Here is a 25011-nt window from a genome sequence, read left to right as displayed (position 1 = left end):
CACCCATATCTAATAGTGCCATCAGTATATACCTTGGGCTTTCGTATACCAGCTTGTAGCCGTGTCCTTGGACGTGTTGTTTCTGATTCAGCAGGCGCCACACCAGAAGTTGCAGACTCATCAGCATGCAAATCTGGAGAATCCACATCTGGATCTGCACCAAGTTGGTCGGGTGCAGCAGGTGTTGGAGGATCCCCTGGCTGCACCATGCCGGTGTCCTGTTGGCTCACAATCGCAAGTGGCAGAGGTAGAATCCCACCCGCGCACGCACCGGACACACCAGACCCCGCCGGTGGATCTTCATGGAACTCCACCCCGTGCTGTACTTCTGTGTTCCTGATTTCTGCACACACTTCATCACATGTATTATCACATGGGTTAGTGGAATTAAACATATGATCATCTATTTGTTCTCCCCCTGGATCAGATGTTAATGGACGAAGATCAGAAGGAAGAAGGGAAATCTCGTGACGAAGGCGTGCTCCTGCATTCGGGTGAAGTTGAGAGAAAGGAAAAATATTCTCATCGAATGTGACATCACGAGAAATATAGACCCGTCCTGTGGAAGGATCAAGGCACTTGAAGCCTTTGTGAAGAGGACTATACCCAAGAAAAACACACTGCTTTGAACGGAATTGAAATTTATGTGTGTTATAAGGACGGAGATTTGGCCAACATGCACAACCAAAAACTCTAAGAGATGAATAATCTGGTTTTTGCTGAAACAATCGTTCAAGAGGAGTAGCAAAGTTAATAACTCGGCTAGGAGTTCTATTTATCAAATATGTAGCCGCAATAAACGCATCTTCCCAAAATTTGAGAGGAATAGATGCATGAGCTAAAAGAGCTAAACCAACTTCAACAATGTGTCTATGTTTTCGTTCAGCGGCCCCATTTTGTTGATGAGCATGGGGACAAGACACATGATGAGAGATGCCAATGCGCTCAAAAAAGGAATGTAATTTTTGATATTCACCTCCCCAATCAGTTTGCATAGCAATGATCTTTCTATTGAAAAGTCTCTCAACAAGTTTTTGGAAGTCAGTGAACCTTTGAAAGACTTCAGATTTATGTTTAAGAATATAAATCCACACAAATTTGCTATAGTCATCAATAAAACTAACATAGTAGTTTCTTCCTCCAACCGAATTGGGTGCAGGGCCCCAAACATCTGAATAAACAAGTTGCAAGGGCTCACTAGAAACACTATGCGACTTGGGATAACGAAGTTGATGACTCTTTGCCTTTTGACAAGCATCACACACAGACTCTTTATTCGACTCATCCAAACAGGGAAGATTATTCATACTAATGACTTTGGAAACAATGGGGTATGATGCATGACCTAAGCGACTATGCCATCTCTCAAAGGATGGTTTGACGACTCCAAAAGCTTGCTTTATTGAGGTTGGCGGCGGAAGAGGATATAAACCCTTGCGGCAGTGTCCTCTAAGGATGGTGTTCTTCGTGGCCTGATCCTTGATCAGAAAATAATTAGGGTGAAATTCAAGAAAGATGGAATTATCTTTAGTAAGATGATGAACGGAAACGAGATTTTTTGTAGCTTTTGGAACATGAAGAACATTGTTTAGATGTAAATTACGAGTCGGGGTATGAACTATAGAATGACCAATATGTTTAATTTCCATACCTGCACCGCTTGCGGTGTGAATCTGATCGTTCCCATGATACTTGTCACGGACAGACAGCTTCTCAAGATCACTGGTTATATTATCTGTAGCACCAGTGTCCATGTACCAATTTTGATCCATCGAGTAGAGACTCATAGCAGCAGCAACGTGTCGTTCCTCTGGAACATAATTCTCATCAAAACGGTGCCAACATTCAAGCGCCGTATGTCCTGTCTTGAAGCACACTTGACAGATGGGGCGCCCATTGCTATCATGGATCGCAGTAGGGCCGGTTGGGAAGTTCCTGCGCTGCTGGTTCTGCTGATTGGGGCGTGATTGCTGCTGTTGGCCACGCCCACGTCTTCCAGAGCCGCGACCAAAATTTGATCGCCCTCGCATCTGCTGGTTCCCGCGACCAGAACCACGCATCTGCTGGTTCCCACCTCGGCCACCTCTTCCTGCTGTGTTGGCCGATGAAGATCCAGTGCCGAGCTGCAATTCTAATCTAGTCTCAAAGCTTAATAACTGTGAGAACAATTCAGCAGGAGTAACAGGTTCAACTCTAGTTACAAGGGCAGAGACTAAAGGATTGTACTCGGGATCAAGCCCATTGCAGATGTACATCACCAACTCTTCATCATCAAGAGGCTTTCCTGAAGCGGCCATCTCATCTGCTAGCTCCTTCATCTTGCCGTAGAACTGAGCTACAGTCATGTTCTCCTTCTTCGTCGTCGCGAGAGCAAGGCGTACGTTGGTTGTACGTGCACGCGTGTGGGAGGCAAACATGTCGCTGATTGTCTTCCATGCTTCGGCAGCGGTCTTCGAGATGGCGACTTGCGCCAGGATGTCCCTAGATAGGGACGCGAGGAGGAAACCAAGCACCTGCTGGTCCGCAGCGAACCACTCCTCATAGGCGGGGTTGGACACCGCGACGGTCTTGCCGTCAGCCTTCTTTTCTTCAATTTCTTCAGATGGAGCGACGGCCTTGCCGTTGACATAACGCTCCAACCTTGCGCCTCGTAAGGTCGCAAGGACCTGCGCTGACCACATGGCATGGTTTTGGCGGGTGAGCTTCTCCGTGACCTGCACGCCGAGAAGAGGATTCGATGCCATGCTTGAGGACGCCATTGCTTGAGTTCTTGGATCGCCTAGGCTCTGATTACCATGTAGAAATCAGAGGCGCCGTGAAGCTTTGGGTGGAACGTCGGCCTCCTTTTGGAGATCGCGACGGTTTCGTGTTAATAATCAATGGTAGCCCAAACAAGGCACAGATACAGATATATATATGGCTGAGTATGACCGGTTTGGAGATAAACTAGGAAAGAAAAGATTTACACAATACAACATGAATCTATTTCTATCTATAGCAAACCTATATCTCCAACCGGTCACCACTTATACCATATTTTACAACATGTTTAACACGTTCTTCAGTGAATATTCATCCGGGACAGCAACCTTGAGATAGAAGAGGCTGCTAAAGTGCAGGTTGCGCCCCGGATCGATCCCCGTTTGATCATCTCTACTCCCTGCAATAGCTAGCAGCCCGAAAGCTCAAGTGTATGGAGTGGGTCAAAAGAGGAGCTCGTAGCCGTAGTCATGGTTAGGTGTGCGAGAGACCAAGAAAGAGAGCTCAAGTGGCATACCGATCAAGTAGCTGCGATGGCGAAAGAAACCAGATGTGGGAGGCCGCTGGATTGCCAATTCCGGAAACCGGGAGGGAGGCTCGCCCACTGCTCAACGGACCGGACAAGAAAACACTAGTAGGCCGGCTTTATGGTGCCTGGATTCTGAGAGGGTCGATGGAGACGTGTTCGTCGTTGCTCCATTGCGTTCTCTTTTCCAGGCCAGCCGAGTCCTGGTAAGCTAATGCATATGCCACGCTAGCTACGAACTCTAGCTGCCAATCAACTCAAGTTTCAGAGTGCGCACGAAAAGAATGCAGAGGAAAATCAACTGTTAAATACTTTTCAAAAAAATCAACTGTTAAAGATATACATGCGCATATGTTTTTCTATTAATCTGGCGTACGTCATCGTATTTGCATCAGAATTTGATTGCTAGCTAGCAAAGCAAATTGCGCACTATATTAACCATGAAATTCATCTTTATTCTTAATAATTCAGCTTTGCTCTATTTGTGAATTACTTTGTCATGTCTTCTAATAGAGTTAGAGATTACGAGTGTAGTCCTCAAATCACAAGAAGCAAGATGGACTTCAATTTTTCTCAAACGTGTGAATTCCTATTATAGTTCTTAGGATTACAAAATACATGAAGCTATATAATGAAATCTAAATATATTTTTGCTATTTAGATTTTTAGAGGTGGGGCCACATTTATATTTCGCACCAGAGTCTCATAAACTTTGGTACGACCTGTCTATGGATGGAGGATAAAAAGTATATTCCGCAACCAAGCTGACGGGGTTGGGGAAGAGGACCAAGAGCACGAACTGCGCCATGAATGTCGGAGGACTCAAAAAAACTACAACTACACATTAGCTCATCAATCCACTACCTGCATACATCTACTGATGCCAGTCTTAATGGAAATTTTATGGAAAATTTCATAGCATTAAATTCGGTATCGCCTCGCATTGGACCACGCGCCGATGCAGTAGACGAACGAGGCAACGACGGGAGTCTCTTTCCTGAGTAAATGAGGGCCACGTAGGATGTTTTCGCTTCGAACGTCACGAGTCGATGGGGGTTGTCTCTCCGTTGTATTTGCCCTTAGCTGACATGATGGGGAGAGAGAATGTGAGTGTTTCATGAGATGAGAGAGGAGTTTCATCCCATGAAACTCAACCAGCAAAGTTACCTAGTTCTTAGTCTCAATAACTATGTGATGAAACTAAAGTCAGTTATCAGTGAAGTTTCATAAGAAATTTCATGAGCATTAAATATTGTGTTACATCAGCAAATTTGCTGATATAGTAGGGTAGTTATGTGGAGAGAGAAGAAAGAGTTTCATGGGATGAGAGAGAAGTTTTATCACCGTGATACTGCTTTGTCTTGGTTACTAACTTCTCAGTCTTGATAACAATACAATAAAACCACACACTAAGACTGGACTAATAACAAAGCAACAAAACGATTGGCCCGGACGTTGGCACACGACAGCAATCTTTGCCACCACATAATTACAAGCAGACCGGAAGAAGGTCGATCGTATGTGTGCTGCGTATACTGAAAGTCTGAAGCTGCTGTTGGCAACGAGCCCACGAACCAAGACACGGAGCGTACTTGTAGCTCATGCATCTGCGCGACGAGCTGCATCATCTGATTCTGGTCGATCTCTGCTGTCAGCAGGCCGGCCAGTGCTTCTGCAGCCTACACGGTCAGGATCGGAGCCCCCCTGCAGGGCACCTAGCTCGTACATCTCCAGCTCCTTGGGCTTGCCCGTCTCCAGCAGCCACCCCAGGCGGCGCGCCCCCTGACGTCGACGATGCTCATCATCACCCGCGGCGGCACCGGCACGCACGTCGCCGGCAGCGGCCTCATCATCATCTTCGCTGCGGGCAAGGAGGCGGTGCTGGGAGTACGGGAGGTCCTGGTAGTAGGTGCAGTCCCGGTCGCCGAAGTAGGGCGGGCCGAGCACGTCGAGGACCGCGCACGCCGTGGCCGCGGCGAGCCGGTGCATGTTCCCGCCGGACTCCGGGAACAGCACCAGCGCGTCGCACGGCGCGCGGAGGTCGGCGTCCAGCACCAGCCTCGCCAGCCTCGCCGCCGGATGGCCATGGGAGGCCGAGCCGGCGGCCCAGTCGTAGGAGGTGACGTGCAGCGAGCCTTGGAGCAGCTTGCTGAACACCGTCATCCCCGGGTGGTCGTGCAGCGGGATGACCGCGCCCGGGGGCAGGAGGAAGACCACGATCTGCACGCAGAGACAGATAGATACCAGCAGGCTCCTCTGGTGAGTGAGAAGAACACTCGACAGCGTTGATCATCAGCTCGACCATTCCGTACCGAGAAGTTTGTGCACTCGTGGATGGTGGTGCGCGTGATGATCGGACGCCGCCGTCGTCTCAGGACGCCGGAATCGGCGGCGGCCTTGGTGACGGCGCTCAGGTGCACGTCTTCCGGTCCCATCTTGTCTGCAAGCGAAGCGACACGATTAGCTAGCGCCCACAGTATCCGAGTACTTCTACTATGTCTGAAAACTTAAGATCGTCAACAGCCCATCACGAGGAAGAAACAGTGTCAACGTCAGATAAATTAAGACATACGACGTGAGATGATCAGGATGAGCTACACAGTACTTTAGCTGGCTACGTTACTTTGTGGTTGAACCTATTGGATTGACTTAGTGGCAGGCGATGTTAGCTATCAACACCCATGGTGACTTGGTAAAAAGGAAACAAAAGAAAAGCTAGGTGCACTGGTGCCGTGCATGGAGGATGCATGCGCTGCCGAACCCAGCTCAGACTCAGACCCCCCAGACTAGTCAAAATTTGCAACCAGATGCACGGTGGCACGCTGATAGCCAGATCCAGCCATAAAAGTAGACTACCACATCACACAGCGCCATGCATGCCCGCACAGAAGAGTGTGACAAGCTACTGCATGCCGCTCTAAATCCGGGTACTACGGCAGATCCGGTCCATGAATTGGTTCAACCTGTGCGCCCAAGACCCACAAGCTGCAGTCTAAAATCAAAATAAAAAGATTCAGAACTTGGACTCGTGGGATAGTAGTAGCTTGCAGTTTGAGACTGCTACCGACTGAGAAGAAGAGAGTAGCAACCAGATGTCCAGATGCAGCCACGTTCAGTTCAAGACTCAAGTACGTACGTACCGAGGATGCTTCTGATGAGGGCGACGTCGTCGGGCGCCGGCACGGTCCCGGGGCCCCGGAACGCGCGGCGGCACGCCGCGAGCAGCCGCTGGAGCAGCGGCGGCGTCGGCGCGGGCGCGGCCGTCGCGTCCACCTGCTGGACGCGCCGCCGCACGGTCACGCCGGCGCCGCTCAGCCGCCGCCTGCTGCTAGAATCCCTCCGCCCCTTCACCGCCGTCGCCACGCCGTGGCTCCGGCCTTCCGCCACCGCCACCTTCGTCATCAGACCCCACGTACGCAGCAGCTAGAGACGCCGGACCGAGAAGACGCCTCCGATCCGATCCGACCAATCAGAAGGCGGAAATCTTCTCCCGCCGACGACGAAACCAGCAGCAAGCAGGAACCGCGGCGCGGAGCTAGACCTAGACGACGGGCTGGACGGGTAAGCCGGAGCATGCGCAGCGTTCGCGTATAAAGAGGGCACAGGCGGAATGGCGGATCCCACAGCGGTGTGGTGAGAAACCGCGGGCGATCGGTATGGTGTGGGGGCCTCGCCCGGAGGTCAGGACGACGCGGGGCGGTGATACCAGCAGTGGGTATTCCCCGGAACCGTGGACGCGGCCTCCTCCTCGGGTTCCATTCCATGACGTCCTAGGAGGAAGGTTTGTTTGGCTGGTCGCTCCGCCCGGGCGGGCGCCCGCGTTTTCGCGGGGAAACCGCTCGAGGGCTGGCGGGCCCGGAGACCGGGTGGACGGCCGGGATGCGCTCGGCCGGTGCAATCCGGAGAAGGGCGAACGGCCAGCCGCGGAATCGAGTCACTTGTCAGCTTGCCGTGGTGCCCTGTGAACGCTAGCGACCACCGTGGTTTTGTGTAGAGGGGACGTGCGGGCAATGTGGAAGTGGAAGCATTCCGTTCCGCCGTGTCATGCGCTCCTCGGTTTTTTTCGCCCTTGCATTGATTTCGCCTTTCAAGAGTCAAGCGAGCATTTAATTAAAAAAAGAGAGTAAAATGCACTGTGGGTACATGAACTGCCAGTGCTGTGTCAAATAGGTCCATAAACTTAGAAACCGAACATCTAGCCCCTCGAACTTGCGAACCCGTTCACCCCAGGTCCAGTCCGGTTTTGCATGGCTTGCATGGCACTGTGCGCCTGCGGTTTGCTACAGTAACCCTGGATTTACTACAGTTACCGCGGTTTTGTTTTTTCTTTTCTAATTTATTTCGGCTGAATCTTTGAAAAATCATAACTCTTCGATACAACATCGGATGAAGATAATTTTTATATGAAAATTGTAGCCCTCGACGAGATCTACAACTTTCTAGTTTTGAGTTTTTCCAATGAGTAAAATGCACTGTGGGTACATGAATTTGCAGTGATGTGTCAAATAGGTCCATAAACTTAGAAACCGGACATCTAGCCCCTCGAACTTGCGAACCCGTTCACCCCAGGTCCAGTCCGGTTTTGCATGGCTTGTATGGCACTGTGCGCCCGCGGTTTGCTACAGTAAACCCGGATTTGCTACATTTACCGCGGTTTTGTTTTTTCTTTTCTAATTTATTTCGGCTGAATTTTTGAAAAATCATAACTCTTCGATACGACATCGGATGAAGATGATTTTTATATGAAAATTATAGCCCTCGATGAGATCTACAACTTTCTAGTTTTGAATTTTTCATTTGATGATGTTAAGGTGCTCAAAAAAATTATATAAAATTACAGCACCATAATAATCGCGTACTTTTGCTTGTCGCATTAGAAAATTAATATATTTTTTGTTTGTTGTCAAATGAAGACACTTTGTATACCAAAATTTTAACACTTTTAACGATCTAGATTCTTGTAGTTTTGAGTTTTTACATTTAAAGTTGTTAAGATGTTGATAAAATATTATAAAGCCTCAACGACTTTTGCGTACTTAATATGCTGCTTTATACTATTTTATCAACATCTTAACAACTTTAAATATAAAAACTCAAAACTACAAGAATCTAGATCGTTAAAAGTGTTAAAATTTTGGTATACAAAGTGTCTTCATTTGACAACAAACAAAAAATATATTAATTTTCTAATGCGGCAAGCAAAAGTACGCGATTATTATGGTGCTGTAATTTTATATAATTTTTTGAGCACCTTAACATCATCAAATGAAAAATTCAAAACTAGAAAGTTGTAGATCTCATCGAGGGCTATAATTTTCATATAAAAATCATCTTCATCCGATGTCGTATCGAAGAGTTATGATTTTTCAAAGATTCAACCGAAATAAATTAGAAAAGAAAAAACAAAACCGCGGTAAATGTAGCAAATTCGGGTTTACTGTAGCAAACCGCGGGCGCACAGTGCCATGCAAGCCATGCAAAACCGGACTGGACCTGGGGTGAACGGGTTCGCAAGTTCGAGGGGCTAGATGTCCGGTTTCTAAGTTTATGGACCTATTTGACACATCACTGCAAGTTCATGTACCCACAGTGCATTTTACTCTAAAAAAAGAGTCAAGCGAGCACTTTTTTGTTTATTCTTATACTTTAACTACTTCCCTCATCCAATCTGGTCCATCTGATCGACCCCCTTGGGTCTTTGATCCAGCTATCTAATATTCCTCTTGCAGAAAGTTAAGTTTCGGATGTACGACTATCAACCAGAGTATGTGTATATTAAACTCTGGCTACAAATCTATCTATTATCTTATTATTTGGCCAAAAAACGGAGTCTCCACGTTCGCTCTCAAGGTATAGAAATTCCCACGTTAATCAGAGAAAAATAGAAAAATAAAAATTACCCATCACTGCCATTATAATAAAAATTAGCCTAAAATACCCCTATGGCTAATTAAAAATCACCCACCAATGCCATTATGAAAAATTAAATATATACTATTAATAAAAACTAAAGCTAACAACAATCAATCAAAATAAAATAAAAATAAGAATAATTATATGCACAATATTATTAAAACTCAACAAATCAAATTGTTATTATAGATAGATCATATTTGAATTGTTTTAACCAACAATAAAACATAATTTATGATAATGAACATGTGATGTATGGTAAAAAAATAGTATAATTTTTAAGTAAGAATACAATGACATGCAAATTTTTGAATTTTCAATACTAGCCGCGCAAATGCGCGGGCTATACGCCTAGTTAGTTTTTATAAACTGAGTTTGAATACTTGGAAATCTTATGAGTATATTTGCCTCGAAGAGAAGTTTTATGATAGTGCATTTTTTCTAGTTTTATTAATATTAATAATAAAAATTGGTACAGCACAATTACATGCTCAAAATAATGTTCATGTCCAAAACATTTATATTTTTCTTTTTATTTTTTGAAAGGATGTCTTATCGGAGTGAGTACTAGCCAATTTAATTTCCTTCATCTCATACTATCCATAAATAGCCATAAAAACTGTGCAACATTAGGTGCGCCGTACGCGGAAGAAGCAGCTGGTGCGTAGCCATTCCGTTCCGTCATTAGGTTCAGCACCAAAAATAAGTAAAACTTATTTCACCTTCAGCAAACAAGAGTGATTGAAAATTAGTTACTTAGTTTTTTGAAGAAAACTTCGTTGTTTAAGCCAACCAACCATCGCCTGGAGCTCTCCAACGCTTCAGCAGGATTCGTGGTGGTAAACTACACAGGCGACTTTGTATCTCCAAGCTTCGCAGGATTCTTATTCTATGTTTTTCTTCTGAAGGTTTAATAGGATTATTCTATTCAGTTCCTAGTTCATACAGTGCGTACTTCGGATTGACTTCTACCAATGAATACTCGTTCCACCTCATATGCCATGTATACAATGCTTTGTACAGAAATAGACAGTGGCACTGTACTTTTGCGTTAACCACAGACATGTGCACTTACATGAAAGTCTTAGCAATGACTACACATTGGTGTGCATACAAAGAAGGAATTTGAATACTTAAGCCACATGGATGCCTGCATTGAACCTGTAACGATGCTGTGAAGGATCTGCTTTTACACTTGTGAGGCCATCAACTGGCCAAAATGGTGCATGCATAGGACCAACAAGAGCAAGCTCAAACTGGCATATTTACCTGATTTGCACATACCATATCTCAAGAGAAAGTTAAAAGAGTGCAGCACTAATGCATCAACCGCCAAAAAGCAATCATCACAACAATGGTTATGATCATGCCAGCATATGCGATCCATTTGTCCACCCGGTGCCGCCTCTCGATAAGCTTCAAAACAGAGTTTGATAGACCAACAGTGTTCAGGACATCCAAAGCTTTCCTTTGAGCACTCTGCAGTACAGTGAAGATGGATATTAGCAGGGAGAACTTAGAGCATCAAAAGCAATGTAGATTGATTGTGGCCTCAGAAATCTTTTGTTCTTCAAAGATACTTCTTTCCTTTCCTTTCTTTTTTTTTACCTTAAGTCGGTCCCTTTGCTCTGCATATTTGTGAAGGATAGTGACGCCTGTCTCGTAAGCTTCTTCAAGCATACGTGAGGAGCTACGAGCTGACTGCATTGCCTGGGCTTCGTCATCAAATATTCGAAGGATATGTGAGGACTCACCATTCTGCAACAGGAATCATAAAATATTCAACGGAGGCGCCGGTGCGTAGTGGGGTGCAAAAGCGTGTTGATAAGGTAAAAAGGGGTAGAGGTAGACCTAAGCTGACTTGGGACGAGTCGGTTAAGAGAGACCTTAAAGATTGGGATATCTCTGAGGAGCTAGCTTTGGATAGGAGCGCTTGGAGACTAGCTATCAAAGTGCCTGAACCATGACCTTTGTGTCTTTTGGGTTTCATTTCTAGCCCATAGTCACAAAGATTCGGAGTCGATGGGGTCGAGGGACGGGTCGAGGAACGAGATACGGTTCTTGTGAGAGGTTTTTACAAGACAGGAACGAAAACGACCCCGCGTTTCCGGGACGGGATCGGTGTTTTCGGGTCGAGGAACGGTACCCTCGACCCCGAATCTTGTGACTATGCTCTAGCCTACCCCAATTCGCTTGGGACAAAAGGCTTTGTTGTTGTTGTTGTTCTTAATCAATTGAAATCATCATACAGAAAATAAAATGATCCTAGCTTTGCTTGAAGAATTTCTTACAGCTCTCTCGAACAGCTCTGCCCTTTCTTTTGCTTCCAGAATCCGCTTTTGTTGACGCAAAGTATGCCTGTCCAGGGTTTCCTTCAGTGAATCAACCTCTTCAGACAGCTGCTCCACTTTTCTGCCAACGGAACACAAAATAATGTGTTATAAACTCAGAAAACTACATCTACAGAATTCCTACTCCGACCAAGTACACAAATTAAACTTTCTACATGCATCAGGGAGAAGTGAACTTCACAGCCTAATGCATATCCTACAGCATTTCTCCGACACAACCAGAAAATGTAAAACCTCCCTGAAGAGATCAAGCTTCCAAACTTAGAATATCAGTGGGACACAGACTCCCATTCTAAAGATTACACAATTTCTGTGAAATTCAGGAGCAGTGGTATGAAAAATTTGGACAGCACATGCAGCACTGCCACACACCACAGTTCCACAGACCTCAGCATATTAGTTTCATATATTCTTCAATTTGTTTCTGATAGATTTATCCTTTTTGCTATTGCAAACTCTTGAACTAAATGACAGAGTACTAGAAACTTTATCTTTTTAAATGGAAGCAGAAATTGCTATACTAAATGATAAAACTAAGGCTATCCTAAATGTGGAAAAGTTCAAAGTTCAAACACCAAATCCATGCAAAGTACTACATGAACTGGTAACGGGAATGCAATTCAAAGGCCAAGCAGCACAATCTCTTAGAAATGATAGGAAATGAAATCATACATGTCAGCTTGTATGATAGCTTATCCAAATTCTTGTAAAATTAAGTTTCCTAACATGAACCATGAAATTAGGATGCAACACAATTGATAGGATTAAGCTAGCACTTGTATCTTATTTTCCTGCATTTTTATTTTTGCAGTGTGTGTTGCCTTGGCCCTCAAGTTGATCATGAGGTGCCTTTGGCTAAAGTGTTAAAGTTGTTGGGAGTAGGTGAAGGCTCTGCCTATATAAGCAGCAGCCCTCTCCTTTGTAATGAACTGAATTGTCTTTTTGATTCAATCAAGCGGCCCTTTGGTCAAGCTGACCTCCGGGCTTTCCACCAAAAGATCCATGTTTGGGCCAACAGCAATATCTTTTTCTGATTAACATTTGAAATTAACATTAAATTACATGTCTAATAGCACTAAGTGCAGATCAAGTTGATGGCTTGCATCCTAATCAGGTTAAGTTACAGCGGCGATTTCACAATTGGCAATAAACTAATTAAGATGATAGTGTAAGGTTGCTAGTTATTAATTTGATTTGTCCCAGTGACCCAGTACTTAAAAAGAAAAGTCCAGTTAAAATTCTTGGCTCATGAGAAAAGAAAAGCATGTTCTGGGGAGGCAATCATTATTCATTAAACACATTCAATTAAAATCCCTGGCTCACAGGAAAATAAAAATAAGTTCTGGGGGGTCCAATGAGAGTATCAGTATCCATTAGTTCATTAATAACCCAGCGCCAGTTAACCATTATATAGTGCAAGACAAAACTTCAGAATTATCTTAATATAAAAGCCTATTTATCTGGTTTTTGGTCAAGAAAAGCTCTGAAGTAGACACACTAACAAGCTCTGAAGTAGACACACTAACAACAGTTTCAACATGCTAATTCTTTCCTCACTGCCCAATGCATAACTAAAGACCTCAACGCCTAAGGCCAACCTAGTACCAGTGTACCAGGTACAAACAAAACATTCCGTATTGCATACATGACCACACAAATGCATAAGGCCATTGTAAATTAAATTAAGTTCAACTCCTCGCTCTTGACACAAAACTTCACGTCCTAGCAACTGAACAATTAAATACTATGACAAGGTTTCGTAAGATGAAGCTGTGATCTGCGGCACACCTAGAACCCAAGCGCAGCGAGATCTCTATGACCTCACTACCAATCCACGATCGGCACAAGAAATTATAACCGAGCAGCTACGAGGAATCAGGGATCCAGAGAAGATCCTCACCTCTTCCAGAGGTCCCGCTGGCCCTTGCCGGGGATGGACCGCCAGAGCCGATCCATCTGCGCACACAGCCCCTGGATCTGCGCCACCTCCCGCCGCACCTCCTCGGCGACCGCAGGGTCCCCCGGGGCGCCGCCACCGACGAGCGGCGCCGAGGAGTAGGAGGACGAGGTGGGCGCCGAGGCGAGGCGCTCGACGCGGGCCACGCCGTCGCGCGCCGAGAGCAGCAGCCGCCGCGCGCTCTGGTACATCTCCGACAGCGTCGCGCCGCCGCCGCCGCCGGAGTATTCCATCGCCGCGTCGTCCGGTGTCGTCGAGATCGAGGAAGGTGAGGGGGTTTCTTCCTTCCTTTTGTTTTTCTCTCGTTTGCCCCCTCTCTGTTTTGTTATTTTTGAATTGAATCAATTTTGAAGGGATGGAAACGCGGAACGGGATGGGAATACGGCCCTTGGTTCATAGCAACATGATAGCACAAAAATTTTGACTAATAATTAGGGTATTAAATAAAGATAATTTGTAAAACTAACTCTACAACCCTGCACTACTTCGTGAGACGAATCTAATGAGGTCTTTGACCGCACGATTAGAGGATAGTTACTATAGCATAACTGTAGTCAATTATCGATTAATTATTGCCATTAAATTTGTCGTGAAAAGTTACACCCATCCGTTAAAAGATTTTGCAAATAAACTTTATTTAGTACTCCATGCATTGAAGATTTTTTTTTCGAGAATTGTGCATGCTACCGTGCTATTGAAACCAAACCGGGAGGTGGGACCGCGGTGGAGCTGTGACGGGGAAGGTGACAGGTGGCACGCTACTATTGGAGAGCTGCTTGATTGCTGTCGCGATGGGCGGTGATTAACGGAGCTGCGCGCCTGCGCCGCTGCCTTCCATTCGAAGGCACGGCCGCCCGTGCTCACCGTTTTCATTGTTCGAAGGCGTATTTCCTAGCGCCGTACGATCCAACTATCATAATAAAAAAGTTAATAATAAAATAGTGCTCCAGCAATATTTTTCTTTTTTCAATAATTATTGGGATAATCCAATAATTTATCATAACACGCGATTTAGAGATTGCATTGCATCTTTGCCGCTAAAAACTTCCCAATCTCTTCCTAAATAAAGGGCCGTGCTCACTGTTTTCATTGTTCGAAGGCGTATTTCCTAGCGCCGTACGATCCAACTATCATAATAAAAAAGTTAATAATATAATAGTGCTCCAGCAATATTTTTCTTTTTTCAATAATTATTGGGATAATCCAATAATTTATCATAACACGCGATTTAGAGATTGCATTGCATCTTTGCCGCTAAAAACTTCCCAATCTCTTCCTAAATAAAGGAGTTGGACTATCCAATAAAGTAGTTCGATTGGGATAAAATTATTGGAAGACTGCAAAAATAATTCTTTAATAATTGTTATCTCTCAATACCAGGTATTCGAAAAGAATTATTGGGATTACTGAAGATAAATTGAAACTACTATCTTGCTACGAAAATGTATTTTAATGGTAAATAAAGGGATTGAGGTTCTGTTTAGTTCCAAAAAATTTTCCTACAATATCTATCACATCGAATCTTCGGACACATGCATGAAGCAGTTGAAAAGTTAACTAATTACACAGTTCAATTGTAAATAACGAGACGGATCTTTTAAGCATAATTAGTCCATAATTAAATATTAATTGTCAAATAACAACAAAAGTGGTACAATACCTAAACTTAAAATTTTTCGCGAACTAAACAGAGCGTGAAGAAATGGCAGAGGCGGGTGCCCAAATAAGAATTTTCATAAAATATAGGGGCACTTTGGAAATTTTGCTCCGGATAATAAAGCTGCGACAGCAGGCAAAGCGCAAACAGCACCCGCTGTGCAGTGCGCAAGGATTTTTTTTTATTTTTAATCTATTTTTCAATTTTATTTTAAAAATAACTCACCTGCATATATATTTGCAGAACTAACTCTTTTTGGTCGCGCCGGTCTGCGTGGCGTGACAAAAACACGCTGTCGCACCACATGCATTGGCATGACAAGATGTGCCACGTTGGCACGCTTCGGAGCGCTCGGAAGGGGTATGCTAGCTCATATTCCACGTGTCAACCTTGTCACGCCACTCCCACCGGCGTGACAGTACAGCCATGTCACGCCACCCCCGCTGGCGTGACAAGGTCTGACTTTAGAAAAATCATATCTTTTCATACAAACTTGGATGGAGATGATTTTTATACGAAAATTGTAGCTCTCAACGAGATTTACAACTTTGTAGTTTTAATTTTTTTCATTTGAAGTCATTAAGATAGTTAAATAATTGATTTAAATTTTTGACAGCATATTAAGCACTTTACCTCTATCGGATCATCTCTAACTTAACATGTTTATCATGGTTCTACAAATTAAGTTATATATAATGTCTGATATATGAAATAATATGGACTAAATAATAATAGTTCGATAAGAGATACAATGAGAAATCAAACTGTATCATCATTTTGTATGAAATATAATGCAACACCCTAAATATTAATTATAGCTATAAGCTAGATCGAGTATTTTTTTGAAAGATTAAGATCTTAAAATATGATAACAGTTTGAAAAAGATACAAATGTGTGAGTTTTATACTAGTAATTAAGTGGCTTAGATGAAATGAGTACTTTGTTGTTCTCCATCTTATGGCATTCTTTTCACCGTATCTGCTTTGGTCAGCGCAACACTTATCGATTGCACTGCTTGGTTTGGCTAGCCAAGATCATCGCTCAAGGTGCCTCCATGGTCCCACCTCTCTAGATATATATTATATTAATAAGCAAGTGTTGTTATAGAAAAAAAGAGCCACCACGTTCGTCGAGAGAGTCTAGAAATTTATACATTAATATAAAAAAGAGAAGGATTTACACAATTGAATTTTACAAAGAACTAATGATCTAAACTGACTCAAGAGGCCATATCTTATACAATTGAAAAATATCTAATTTCATAATTAAATAATAAAAAAAATAGAATATAATTATAGAGTACATGCCGAATACAAAAATTCGTCAGGCTTTCCCACCCAATCAATAATACGTCGTATGTCACATCTAATGGGGATCAAAACAGGTTGATCCTGATAGATGGAAGTAAAATGATGGGGCATGATGATGGGCTCAAAACAACATAATATATGGATGCAAAAGAATGACACAATTATTGATTGTTTTATATGCTTATTTGTATATGGGATTCCAACAACATCAGGGACCGTAAGAAATTCGGCACAACAGTAGTAGAGAAGTCTCCATACAGGTGGTGATGGCAAAACGGTTGTACATATGCACATGTAACTTCGGAGTTGATTTGTACAAAATAGATATAATGTATATGCACGTAATTTGATAGGCAATGTGAAAATATATATAATAAGACTTAATGATGTATAGTGGTTGAAGAACAAATTTTAGGAGAACAAACAAAATATCCTGCTACAACAAAGTATTTATAATAAAAAAACAAAACGTAGCAAAACTAGTCACGCTATTAGCATGGACCAACTCACAAATTAAAGCTATAATTAATAATACCTAGAGTGTTGCATTATATTCTGTACTCAATGATGATATAGTTTGATTTCTCATTGTATCTCTTATCGAACTATTATTATTTAGTTCATATTATTTTATATATCAAATATTATATAGAACTTAATTTGTAGAACCATGATAAACATGTCAAGTTAGAGATGATCCGATAGAGATAAAGTGTTTAATATACTGTCAAAAGTTTAAATCAATTATTTAACCATCTTAATGACTTCAAATGAAAAAACTCAAAACTACAAAGTTGTAGATCTCGTTGAGAGTTACAATTTTCGTATAAAAATCATCTCCATCCAAATTCGTATGAAAAAAGATATTATTTTTCTAAAGTCAGACCTTGTCACGCCAACGGGGTGGCGTGACAAGGCTGTACTGTCACGCCGGTGGGAGTGGCGTGACAAGATTGACACGTGGAATATGAGCTGGCAGACTCCTTCTGAGCACTCCGAAGCGTGCCAACGTGGCACATTTTGTCACGCCAATGCATGTGGCGCGACAACGTGTTTTTGTCACGCCACGCAGACCGGCGCGACCAAAAAGAGTTAGATCTGCAAATATATATCCAGGCTAGTTATTTTTGAAATAAAATTAAAAAATAGGTTAAAAATAAAAAAAATATTCGTGCGCAAGTGCGCTTCATCGTCCTCTCCCCCCGCCGTGCACCCGCTTTCCCCCACCCGCTTTCCCCACGACCAATTCGGGAACCCTACTCCGCTGCCGCCGCCGCCGCCGCCATGAGGTATCGCTCCATCCCCCTCCCTCCCTGCCTTCTCCTCTCCTATTGCCCCCTAGTGTTGTTTCGTGGCTTCGGGCCCAGTGGATGGGCGGGGGTTTTTGGAACGGAGTGGCCGTCACGACCCACGTTTGTTCTTCGTTTCTTAGGAGCTGGGGAATGGTTGGATGCGATCTGAGTTCGCATCTGTACTAGTAGTACTGGAAAGTTGGGGTGGTCTGGTTCTTGGGCTCCTGGCATTGGGATTGATAGGGCTTCACCTCCGTGGGGTTTGGTTGTGCACCCGTTGGTTGATCAAACGCGCTGGATTGGTTACGGGATCAGAAGAATTCTGTGGGTTGGTGAAATATAATTTCTTTCTAATCGATTGTAGTATTTGGGAGTGTTTGCACTAGGGATGTCAGTACTATTCTTCATTGGAATGGAATTTCCTATGCAATGGATATGTTGTTTGCTTGATCTTAGAATAGCATAACGGGGGTGGTTGTTTGGTAGATGCTCTAGAATGCTTTTGTTTACTTTTGAACTATATAATAGTGCTCTTGCAGTTACTGTTACATTGAAATGGGTTCACAAGTTTATCCTGCAACATGCGGACATCTGCAGAATGCTCTGCACATGGCATGTTTGTCAGGACATGCATTTGGTTATGGTTTAGTTAAATTGACTTGCATTTTTCCATCAGTTGTATTTTGCATTTGGCTGGTAACATGTAATTATTTCTTGTCACGTAAAATGGCACTAGTGGAACAAAGGTCGAAATCAGTATTCATTGCATATCTGTTATGTGATGGATCACGTATGTCAGTGTTCTTGTTTGTAGTGAACTTTTTTTTGGCACTAGACTCTAATTGTCTGTCTCCAAAATCGCTCTGTTCCTTCCTCTGTATCAATTTCTTTTGTTACCTGTGATACTAGTAATCTTGCAATCTATTGAAGTTTTAGAATAAGCATAATTTTAATGTCATTTTCGAAGTGTACTTTACATGGTGTCTATTCTTTGGCATGCAGCCGCCAACCTGAGGTTCTGTGGGCTCAGCGCTCTGAGAAGATTTACTTGACCATCTCATTGCCAGATGCAAAAGATGTTGAGCTGAAGACTGAACCTAAAGGCCTCTTTACTTTCTCAGCTGTTGCCCATGGGGAACCTTTTAGCTTCACTTTGGAGCTCTTTGATTCCATACTGCCAGAGGTAGGTACTTGTTGGTTGCTATTCTGGATTTCAATATGGGCTCCATGTCAACAAACGAGTTGCGAGCCAGTCTTGGTGAAAGACATCATCAATTTCTCATGTGAATTGTTGATGGCTAACCATAAATCTGCTTGATCTATAGGGAAGTAAAACAAAGACAAAGATGGGCTTGCGAAACATAATCTGTTCAATCCAGAAGGAAAAGAAAGGTTGGTGGAAGCGCTTGCTGAAGTCAGAGGAAAAGCATCCATACATCAAAGTTGACTGGAACAAATGGTGTGATGAGGATGAAGAGTCTGGTATGTGCATTAGATCTACGCGCACAGATGCATGCATTATTTTTTTTTCTGGAGGTAGTCTGAATTCATTATTAGCGGGTTATAAAAAGAAAGCCATGTTGCAATTAAATAGTTCACAATGATGAAATATGTATTCTTTCGATGGAACTTAAATTTGCTGTGGGAGTGGATGTGAGATCCTTGATTTTTAAACTAGCCATTAACAAGCTGCAATAGTTTATTTTGGGTCACAGATTCAGACCTTCTTCTTTAAGGTTGCTTTTTATATATATATATATTTCTAGTATTAATGTTGGTTTCATTAAACTTCAGCCAGATTCATGTTTCATCACATTAATGCTAAATAGTTGTGTCCGAGGGTCAAGTAACAGGTCCATAATATATGTTCTTAGTTCCCTTAAGCATTGATGTATTGCATGACAATAAACGAGCATTTTTGACAGAATAATTAAGTGTTACCTGTAATTTCCATCTGAAGTAGTAGTTGTTTGAATGTTAAATACAGTAGCTACATAACTGCTACCTTATCATTGAGATGGAGCCTTCCATTATTATGCCTTCGTTTCAGTAGCTAGAGTCACACACCTTGTATAATGCAGCTTCTGATTTCTTCACAAATGTTACATTCTTTGATGTATGCATTCATACTTGACAAGCAATTTCTTTCAGAAGCCTCGGGGGATTCTGATTATGACTTTGATGGGGTATGAAATATTGTCAAGTTTTTTTTTGTTGGTTTGAATGTTGCTCTTGTAAGCCTAGAGTCATAGAGATCTTCATATTGTTGCAGGCCAATGAAGGAGATGAAAGTGATGATGATGACGGGATGCTTTGTGAGTGCCCTTCTAGTACTAAATTTCCTCTCTCGCTCTGTCTCTCTCTCTCTCTCTCACTTTCTGATAGAGTACCAGAGGTTTATTAATATGAACAAATTTTTCCTTAATGGAACCTACCCACTACCGTTATACGGTGTTGAATGTTGGCCTACAAAAAGGCGACATGTCCAGCAACTGAGTGTAGCAGAGATGCGGATGTTGCGGTGGTTTTGCGGGCACACAAGGAGGGATAGAGTCCGGAACGAAGTTATTCGGGATAGGGTCGGGGTGGCACCAATTGAGGAGAAACTTACCCAGCATCGGCTGAGATGGTTTGGACATGTCCAACGAAGGCCTCCTGAGGCGCCGGTGCGTAATGGGGTTCTTGAGCGGGTCGATAATGTAAAGAGGGGTAGAGGTAGACCTAAACTGACGTGGGATGAGTCGGTTAAGAGAGACTTTAAGGATTGGAATATCTCTAAAGAGATAGCTTTGGATAGGAGCGCTTGGAGACTAGCTATCAATGTGCCTGAACCTTGAACTTATTTCTTTCGGGTTTCATCTTTAGCCTACCCCAATTTGCTTGGGAAAAAAGGCTATGTCGTCGTCGTTGTTGTTGTTGTTGGAACCTACCCACTACCACTAGGCTCTAGATGTACACTGCACGTTTTGCTCATGACAAATATAAGCTCACTTGAATCTTTTTTGGGTACAGATCTTTTTCAGAATACCAGTTTTCTTATTCATTCCATTATCTTTCATCTTATGCATGGTAGCTAGGCAAATACTTTTTCCAGTGTCTGTGTGCACTTCAGAGTTAGAAGATATTCAAACATTATTTGCGAGAAATTATGCAATGACTCTAATACCTACCTAGTCAACAAACTAGCAACCATTCATGCTCCATGCTCTTTCTAACAGCTTTGTCTGTTTGTAGATCTCCCTGACCTTGAAAAGTTAAGGGGCAAGTGACTTGGCTGCTCAGGTGAGGGAAGTAGGTCTGCTGTAACAGATTATCATTGACGTGACAGATAGGCTCTCCATTAACGTAGTTGCTGTTACCTGCAAAGCATCTGCGATGGCACCAGAGTTTTGGCATGATCTTTGCTTGGCGTGTCTTTTATCTCCGGGGTGTCTTTCCTGACCAGTGAGCTTGTGCTCTGAATGTAGCTATGAGCTGTGTAGTTTTCGACTAACTCTTAGCGCCAGTCGATGACCTAATTCTACTATCACAATGCATCTAGATCTTTTGGAATCATGATATCGTGGTAAGGATTATCATTTGCTGGCAGGGTGATTAGATGTACATGTCGCTCTGTTTATATGCCATTCAATTGCAGTGAGCATCAGGTGGTTGCTTTCCGCTGCTTGGTAAGAGGTTCAGAATTCCTGTCTGACTTGTCTTGACCAAGTTTTATATGTGCAAGAGTAGAGTACCAACTTTTTTTTTAAAATCTCTATCCCTACTATTACTAAAGCAAGCAGTGATTTATTGGTCCATCAATCAGAATCTGGGTGACTGTATGTTTAGGGTCCAACACCATTTAGAATTAGCGTTTGGTGAGTAATAAAATAGAAAAAGCTGAAGTTCTTGATTGACACATACTACGCTATTATATAATACATACGGTATACATATGGTATATAATATATATACATTTTATATGCTAATTAATATATTCATATAGCTTTTTGTAGCAATGTACGGGTATATTTGCTAGTAATAAAATAAATAGCCAATTGTTATAATTAACGGTGGCAATATTTATGGTGACGCTTCTTTCTGAGCTAGATAGATTTCGCACAAATGAAAAATACAAGCGTGATGGGTGGATACCGTTACGGCCAAATCCATGCTACATGTCGACTTGCCGCATCAGATTCCGTTCTCCATTTGCAAAAAAAGAGAGAGAGAGAAAAGAGTGCGGAGATGGTGGGGGTGCAAGTGCAACCGGTATCGAGCATTCGTGCACCTTAGTGGGAATAATTTTTCGCGTATTTTTGGATCTACGGAGAACAATCGTCCAGTTCCAGGCGGATCTGCGTGCCCTGAACATTGCGTGGATCATCCACGAATTTAACAGAAAATTCGCAGCCTCGCAGCAGAGCTACTGCATTCGGAAGAGTGTGCTGTGATCGTGTGCCTCATGCGCTGGCTTCCGTGGTTCGATCTCGCACCTCCATGGCTGCACCCCACCTCCATCTAGCTTCCTCCAAGAACACAGATGGATCATGGATGAGCTCATGAGCTCGACCGAGGAGGGAAATGCGTGGAGGTACGGAGAGAGAGGCATCGGACGGCACCGGCCAGCACGTACGCGCAGTCAGATAACGTGACCCGCGCGCACGTGGCAGGCGGTCACTGGCCGGCACGGCTCCGCGGGACGACGCCGCGGCGCCAGGCTCCAACGCCGGGCGGCTCCGCTTCCCGAGCCGCGTCGTCGTACGTGCGCTCGTCTGCCGCGCGCTGCTGCCGACAACGCCGTCGGAGTCCACGCGGTGCGCGTCGCCGGGCGGCTAGCACGTTGGGCTGGGCGGTGCAGCCACTCCCACTTGTCGTACGCCGACTTGACCGGTCCTCTCTACCTCACACGTTGATGGCGCCAGCAAGTAGAGATCAGAAATAAAACAATGTTAGCGCTAACATGACCCGGATCCAGGGAGGAAAACACTACGCACCCCCTTCTTTTTTTACCAGAAGCCTCCCCAACTCTAACTAACTCTGCCTAAGTCATAGGGGGTTGACATGCATGGTGCAGCAGCTACTGATGTGCACAAAAGCACAAGCCTAAGTGCCTAATCTCCCCTCCCACCTTGTGGCGCCACAAAGGCACAAACTAAGGTCCTACATAGCGTAGTAGTAGTGCTTGAAAGTTTTTTTAGATCCATGCATATTTGTTGAAAATTAGCATCATAGCTTGCATTATATGAGCACCAGTCCTACAAATGAAATAAAGAAACCCCATAGGTGATCTGCATGCTAGCTGCTCTGATAAAAGAAACAATCGGAGACCTGACTGCCGCACTTTTCCTATTTTCTTACTCCACAGGCATCGGCACAAAGTAGGTGCATCGCTTCGAGAATTTCTAGTGCTGGCATCGCGCGCCGACCACAATGTAGAGAGTGGTGCTTCAATCGTTTCTCTCATCTTCAGGAATCACTTAAGATACACATTGTGGAGGGCCTAACAAAGCTTTCGAAAGACAACACTTACATCCATGGAGCAGTGTGGTGGAAAGAAGCATGAGTCACCAACACGGCGTGGTTAGTACAAAAAAAATGAAACACCATTTCTACTTGACGCGTTAAATTTGGGTAATATCGTGCACGATGAATGGGTGGGTCAGCTCAAATCAAAGAGCTACTACTTTATTTTTTGAAAGAGATACCCCAAGGAGAGATCCCTAAAGTTTAAGTGCTGCACCCAGGGTTCGAACCTGGGCACGAGCCTCCCGGCGGCCAGTGGCCTTTGCCATTGCGCCAAGAGCTCCTTGGCGCAAATGACTACTACTAACACTCGAATCTAAAAATGAATAGCTATTTCTTGTGTTAGTAGGATTCCCAAATCAATCGATTCGAGCTTCATGATATTTGATCATGTTTTTTGTTTACTATTAGCTCTCTATTGTAGACAAAGCAAAATATCCAGAGAAGACTAATATGCAAAACATGCCACAAAACGGTTGGTACCAATTGTTGGTAGCCAAAGCAATTGCTACCTTCAATTATTGTTTTTCTTCTTTTTTTAGTACCGTCACGTCCTTCTTATCCGATTGGCCTTCCGTTTCTTCACACACCCCACCGCAAGTCACGGACCACCGCGGCGCTCTATAAATACCGGCGCCGAAGAGGCAGGGAGGATCACCAGCGCATCGCATTCCAATCCCATTTCCCCCTTGAGCAAAAAAGAGGCAGCCAGAGAGAGCATCACCATGTCGGGCATCATCCACAAGATCGAGGAGACCCTCCACATGGGGGGCGACCACAAGAAGGAGGAGGAGCACAAGAAGGCGGAGGCGCACAAGAAGGCCGAGGAGCACCACAAGAAGGACGGGGAGCACAAGGAGGGCATCGTCGAGAAGATCAAGGACAAGATCACCGGCGAGCACGGCGACAAGTCCGGCGAGCACAAGGACGACAAGGACCACAAGGAGAAGAAGGACAAGAAGAAGAAGAAGGAGAAGAAGCACGGCGAGGGCCACCACGACGGCCACAGCAGCAGCAGCAGCGACAGCGACTGATCGCCTCGCCGCGCGCCGTGCTTGCCGGTAAATACGCATGCACTGCCGCTCAGATCCTTTCTAATGAATAATAAAGAAATTGTTCGCCTTTATAATTTCCTTTTTTTTGCTGGATCACCTGATATTCAAGTCGTTTGAGCTTTTGTGATCTTTTTTCGCGTGCATACAGGTGAAAAAGGTGCTTGGAGAGGACTATCTACCGGAAGCTGTGTGATGTAATGTTTCATGAGTGCCATGCGTGTGTGTGTGTGCTAATCAAGGGAGAAATGCAAAAAAAAAAAATCCTTTATGTTGGTGAATGTACTCCTAATGATGGCTCCATGGTGCTAGCTTGTAATAAAATGTTAATGCAGTAATTGGTCTGCTAGCTTGTGTCTTTACCATGTATTCACGTGTATGTTCTTGCTCTCAAGGGGGCCAGGTTGGGGAATTAGGATCGAGGGGGTCCACTTTTTTATTTTTTGGGTTGATGTGCCATGCTGCCCATGCATGTGACTCCACTCCCTAGATCTAGCTAGCTGTTGCACATTGGATATCTCTGTTCAATTCAGAATTACAGAGTTTCTCTTTCTTGTCAAACATGCAAAGATCTCACTAGAAGATCGACCAAGAGAATTTTTAGTTTAGTACAAATTGGGGTGGCGCGTGTCAACTGATATTTTAAGTTTGGACCTTAGGCCAACAAATAGAATGAACTGAAACTAA

The 25011-nt window shown here is 43.8% G+C and overlaps 4 protein-coding genes and 1 non-coding gene across 6 annotated transcripts; 2 read left to right on the top strand and 3 right to left on the bottom strand.

Moving 5' to 3' along the window:
• Positions 1 to 2140: 2140 nt before the first annotated feature.
• LOC120693660 lies at positions 2141 to 2279 on the bottom strand. The gene has a single exon (XR_005683117.1). It is a non-coding gene; the product is annotated as a small nucleolar RNA Z247 (small nucleolar RNA).
• A 2331-nt stretch (positions 2280 to 4610) lies between these two features.
• On the bottom strand, positions 4611 to 6937 carry LOC120687798 (plant cysteine oxidase 1-like). The gene is made up of 3 exons (XM_039969814.1): positions 6427 to 6937; positions 5599 to 5726; positions 4611 to 5506 (listed from the first exon to the last, which is right to left on the bottom strand). The coding sequence occupies exons 1-3, from the start codon at positions 6686 to 6688 to the stop codon at positions 4886 to 4888; spliced, it is 1011 nt and encodes a 336-aa protein (XP_039825748.1). The 5' UTR covers positions 6689 to 6937; the 3' UTR covers positions 4611 to 4885.
• A 3225-nt stretch (positions 6938 to 10162) lies between these two features.
• On the bottom strand, positions 10163 to 13870 carry LOC120692192 (membrin-11-like). The gene is made up of 4 exons (XM_039975438.1): positions 13451 to 13870; positions 11491 to 11611; positions 10808 to 10957; positions 10163 to 10678 (listed from the first exon to the last, which is right to left on the bottom strand). The coding sequence occupies exons 1-4, from the start codon at positions 13738 to 13740 to the stop codon at positions 10517 to 10519; spliced, it is 723 nt and encodes a 240-aa protein (XP_039831372.1). The 5' UTR covers positions 13741 to 13870; the 3' UTR covers positions 10163 to 10516.
• Positions 13871 to 17630: 3760 nt separating this feature from the next.
• On the top strand, positions 17631 to 21439 carry LOC120688888 (co-chaperone protein p23-2-like). Of its 2 annotated transcripts, none has more exons than XM_039971242.1 (6): positions 17631 to 17764; positions 18770 to 18950; positions 19093 to 19249; positions 19922 to 19953; positions 20040 to 20082; positions 21002 to 21439. In XM_039971242.1, exons 1-6 carry the CDS (start codon positions 17760 to 17762, stop codon positions 21034 to 21036), a joined length of 453 nt encoding a protein of 150 aa, XP_039827176.1. In that variant the 5' UTR covers positions 17631 to 17759; the 3' UTR covers positions 21037 to 21439. The 2 variants fall into 2 exon arrangements, with proteins under 2 accessions (XP_039827176.1, XP_039827175.1); XM_039971241.1 differs by having other exon boundaries at positions 19919 to 19953.
• Positions 21440 to 23913: 2474 nt separating this feature from the next.
• Positions 23914 to 24686, top strand: LOC120688890 (dehydrin HIRD11-like). The gene is made up of 2 exons (XM_039971243.1): positions 23914 to 24333; positions 24476 to 24686. Exon 1 carries the CDS (start codon positions 23998 to 24000, stop codon positions 24304 to 24306), a length of 309 nt encoding a protein of 102 aa, XP_039827177.1. The 5' UTR covers positions 23914 to 23997; the 3' UTR covers positions 24307 to 24333; positions 24476 to 24686.
• Positions 24687 to 25011: the final 325 nt, after the last annotated feature.

The sequence above is a fragment of the Panicum virgatum genome, chromosome 9N (assembly GCF_016808335.1).
Source record: "Panicum virgatum strain AP13 chromosome 9N, P.virgatum_v5, whole genome shotgun sequence".
NCBI lineage: Eukaryota > Viridiplantae > Streptophyta > Magnoliopsida > Poales > Poaceae > Panicum > Panicum virgatum.
This window is presented reverse-complemented; position numbering and strand designations above follow the sequence as displayed.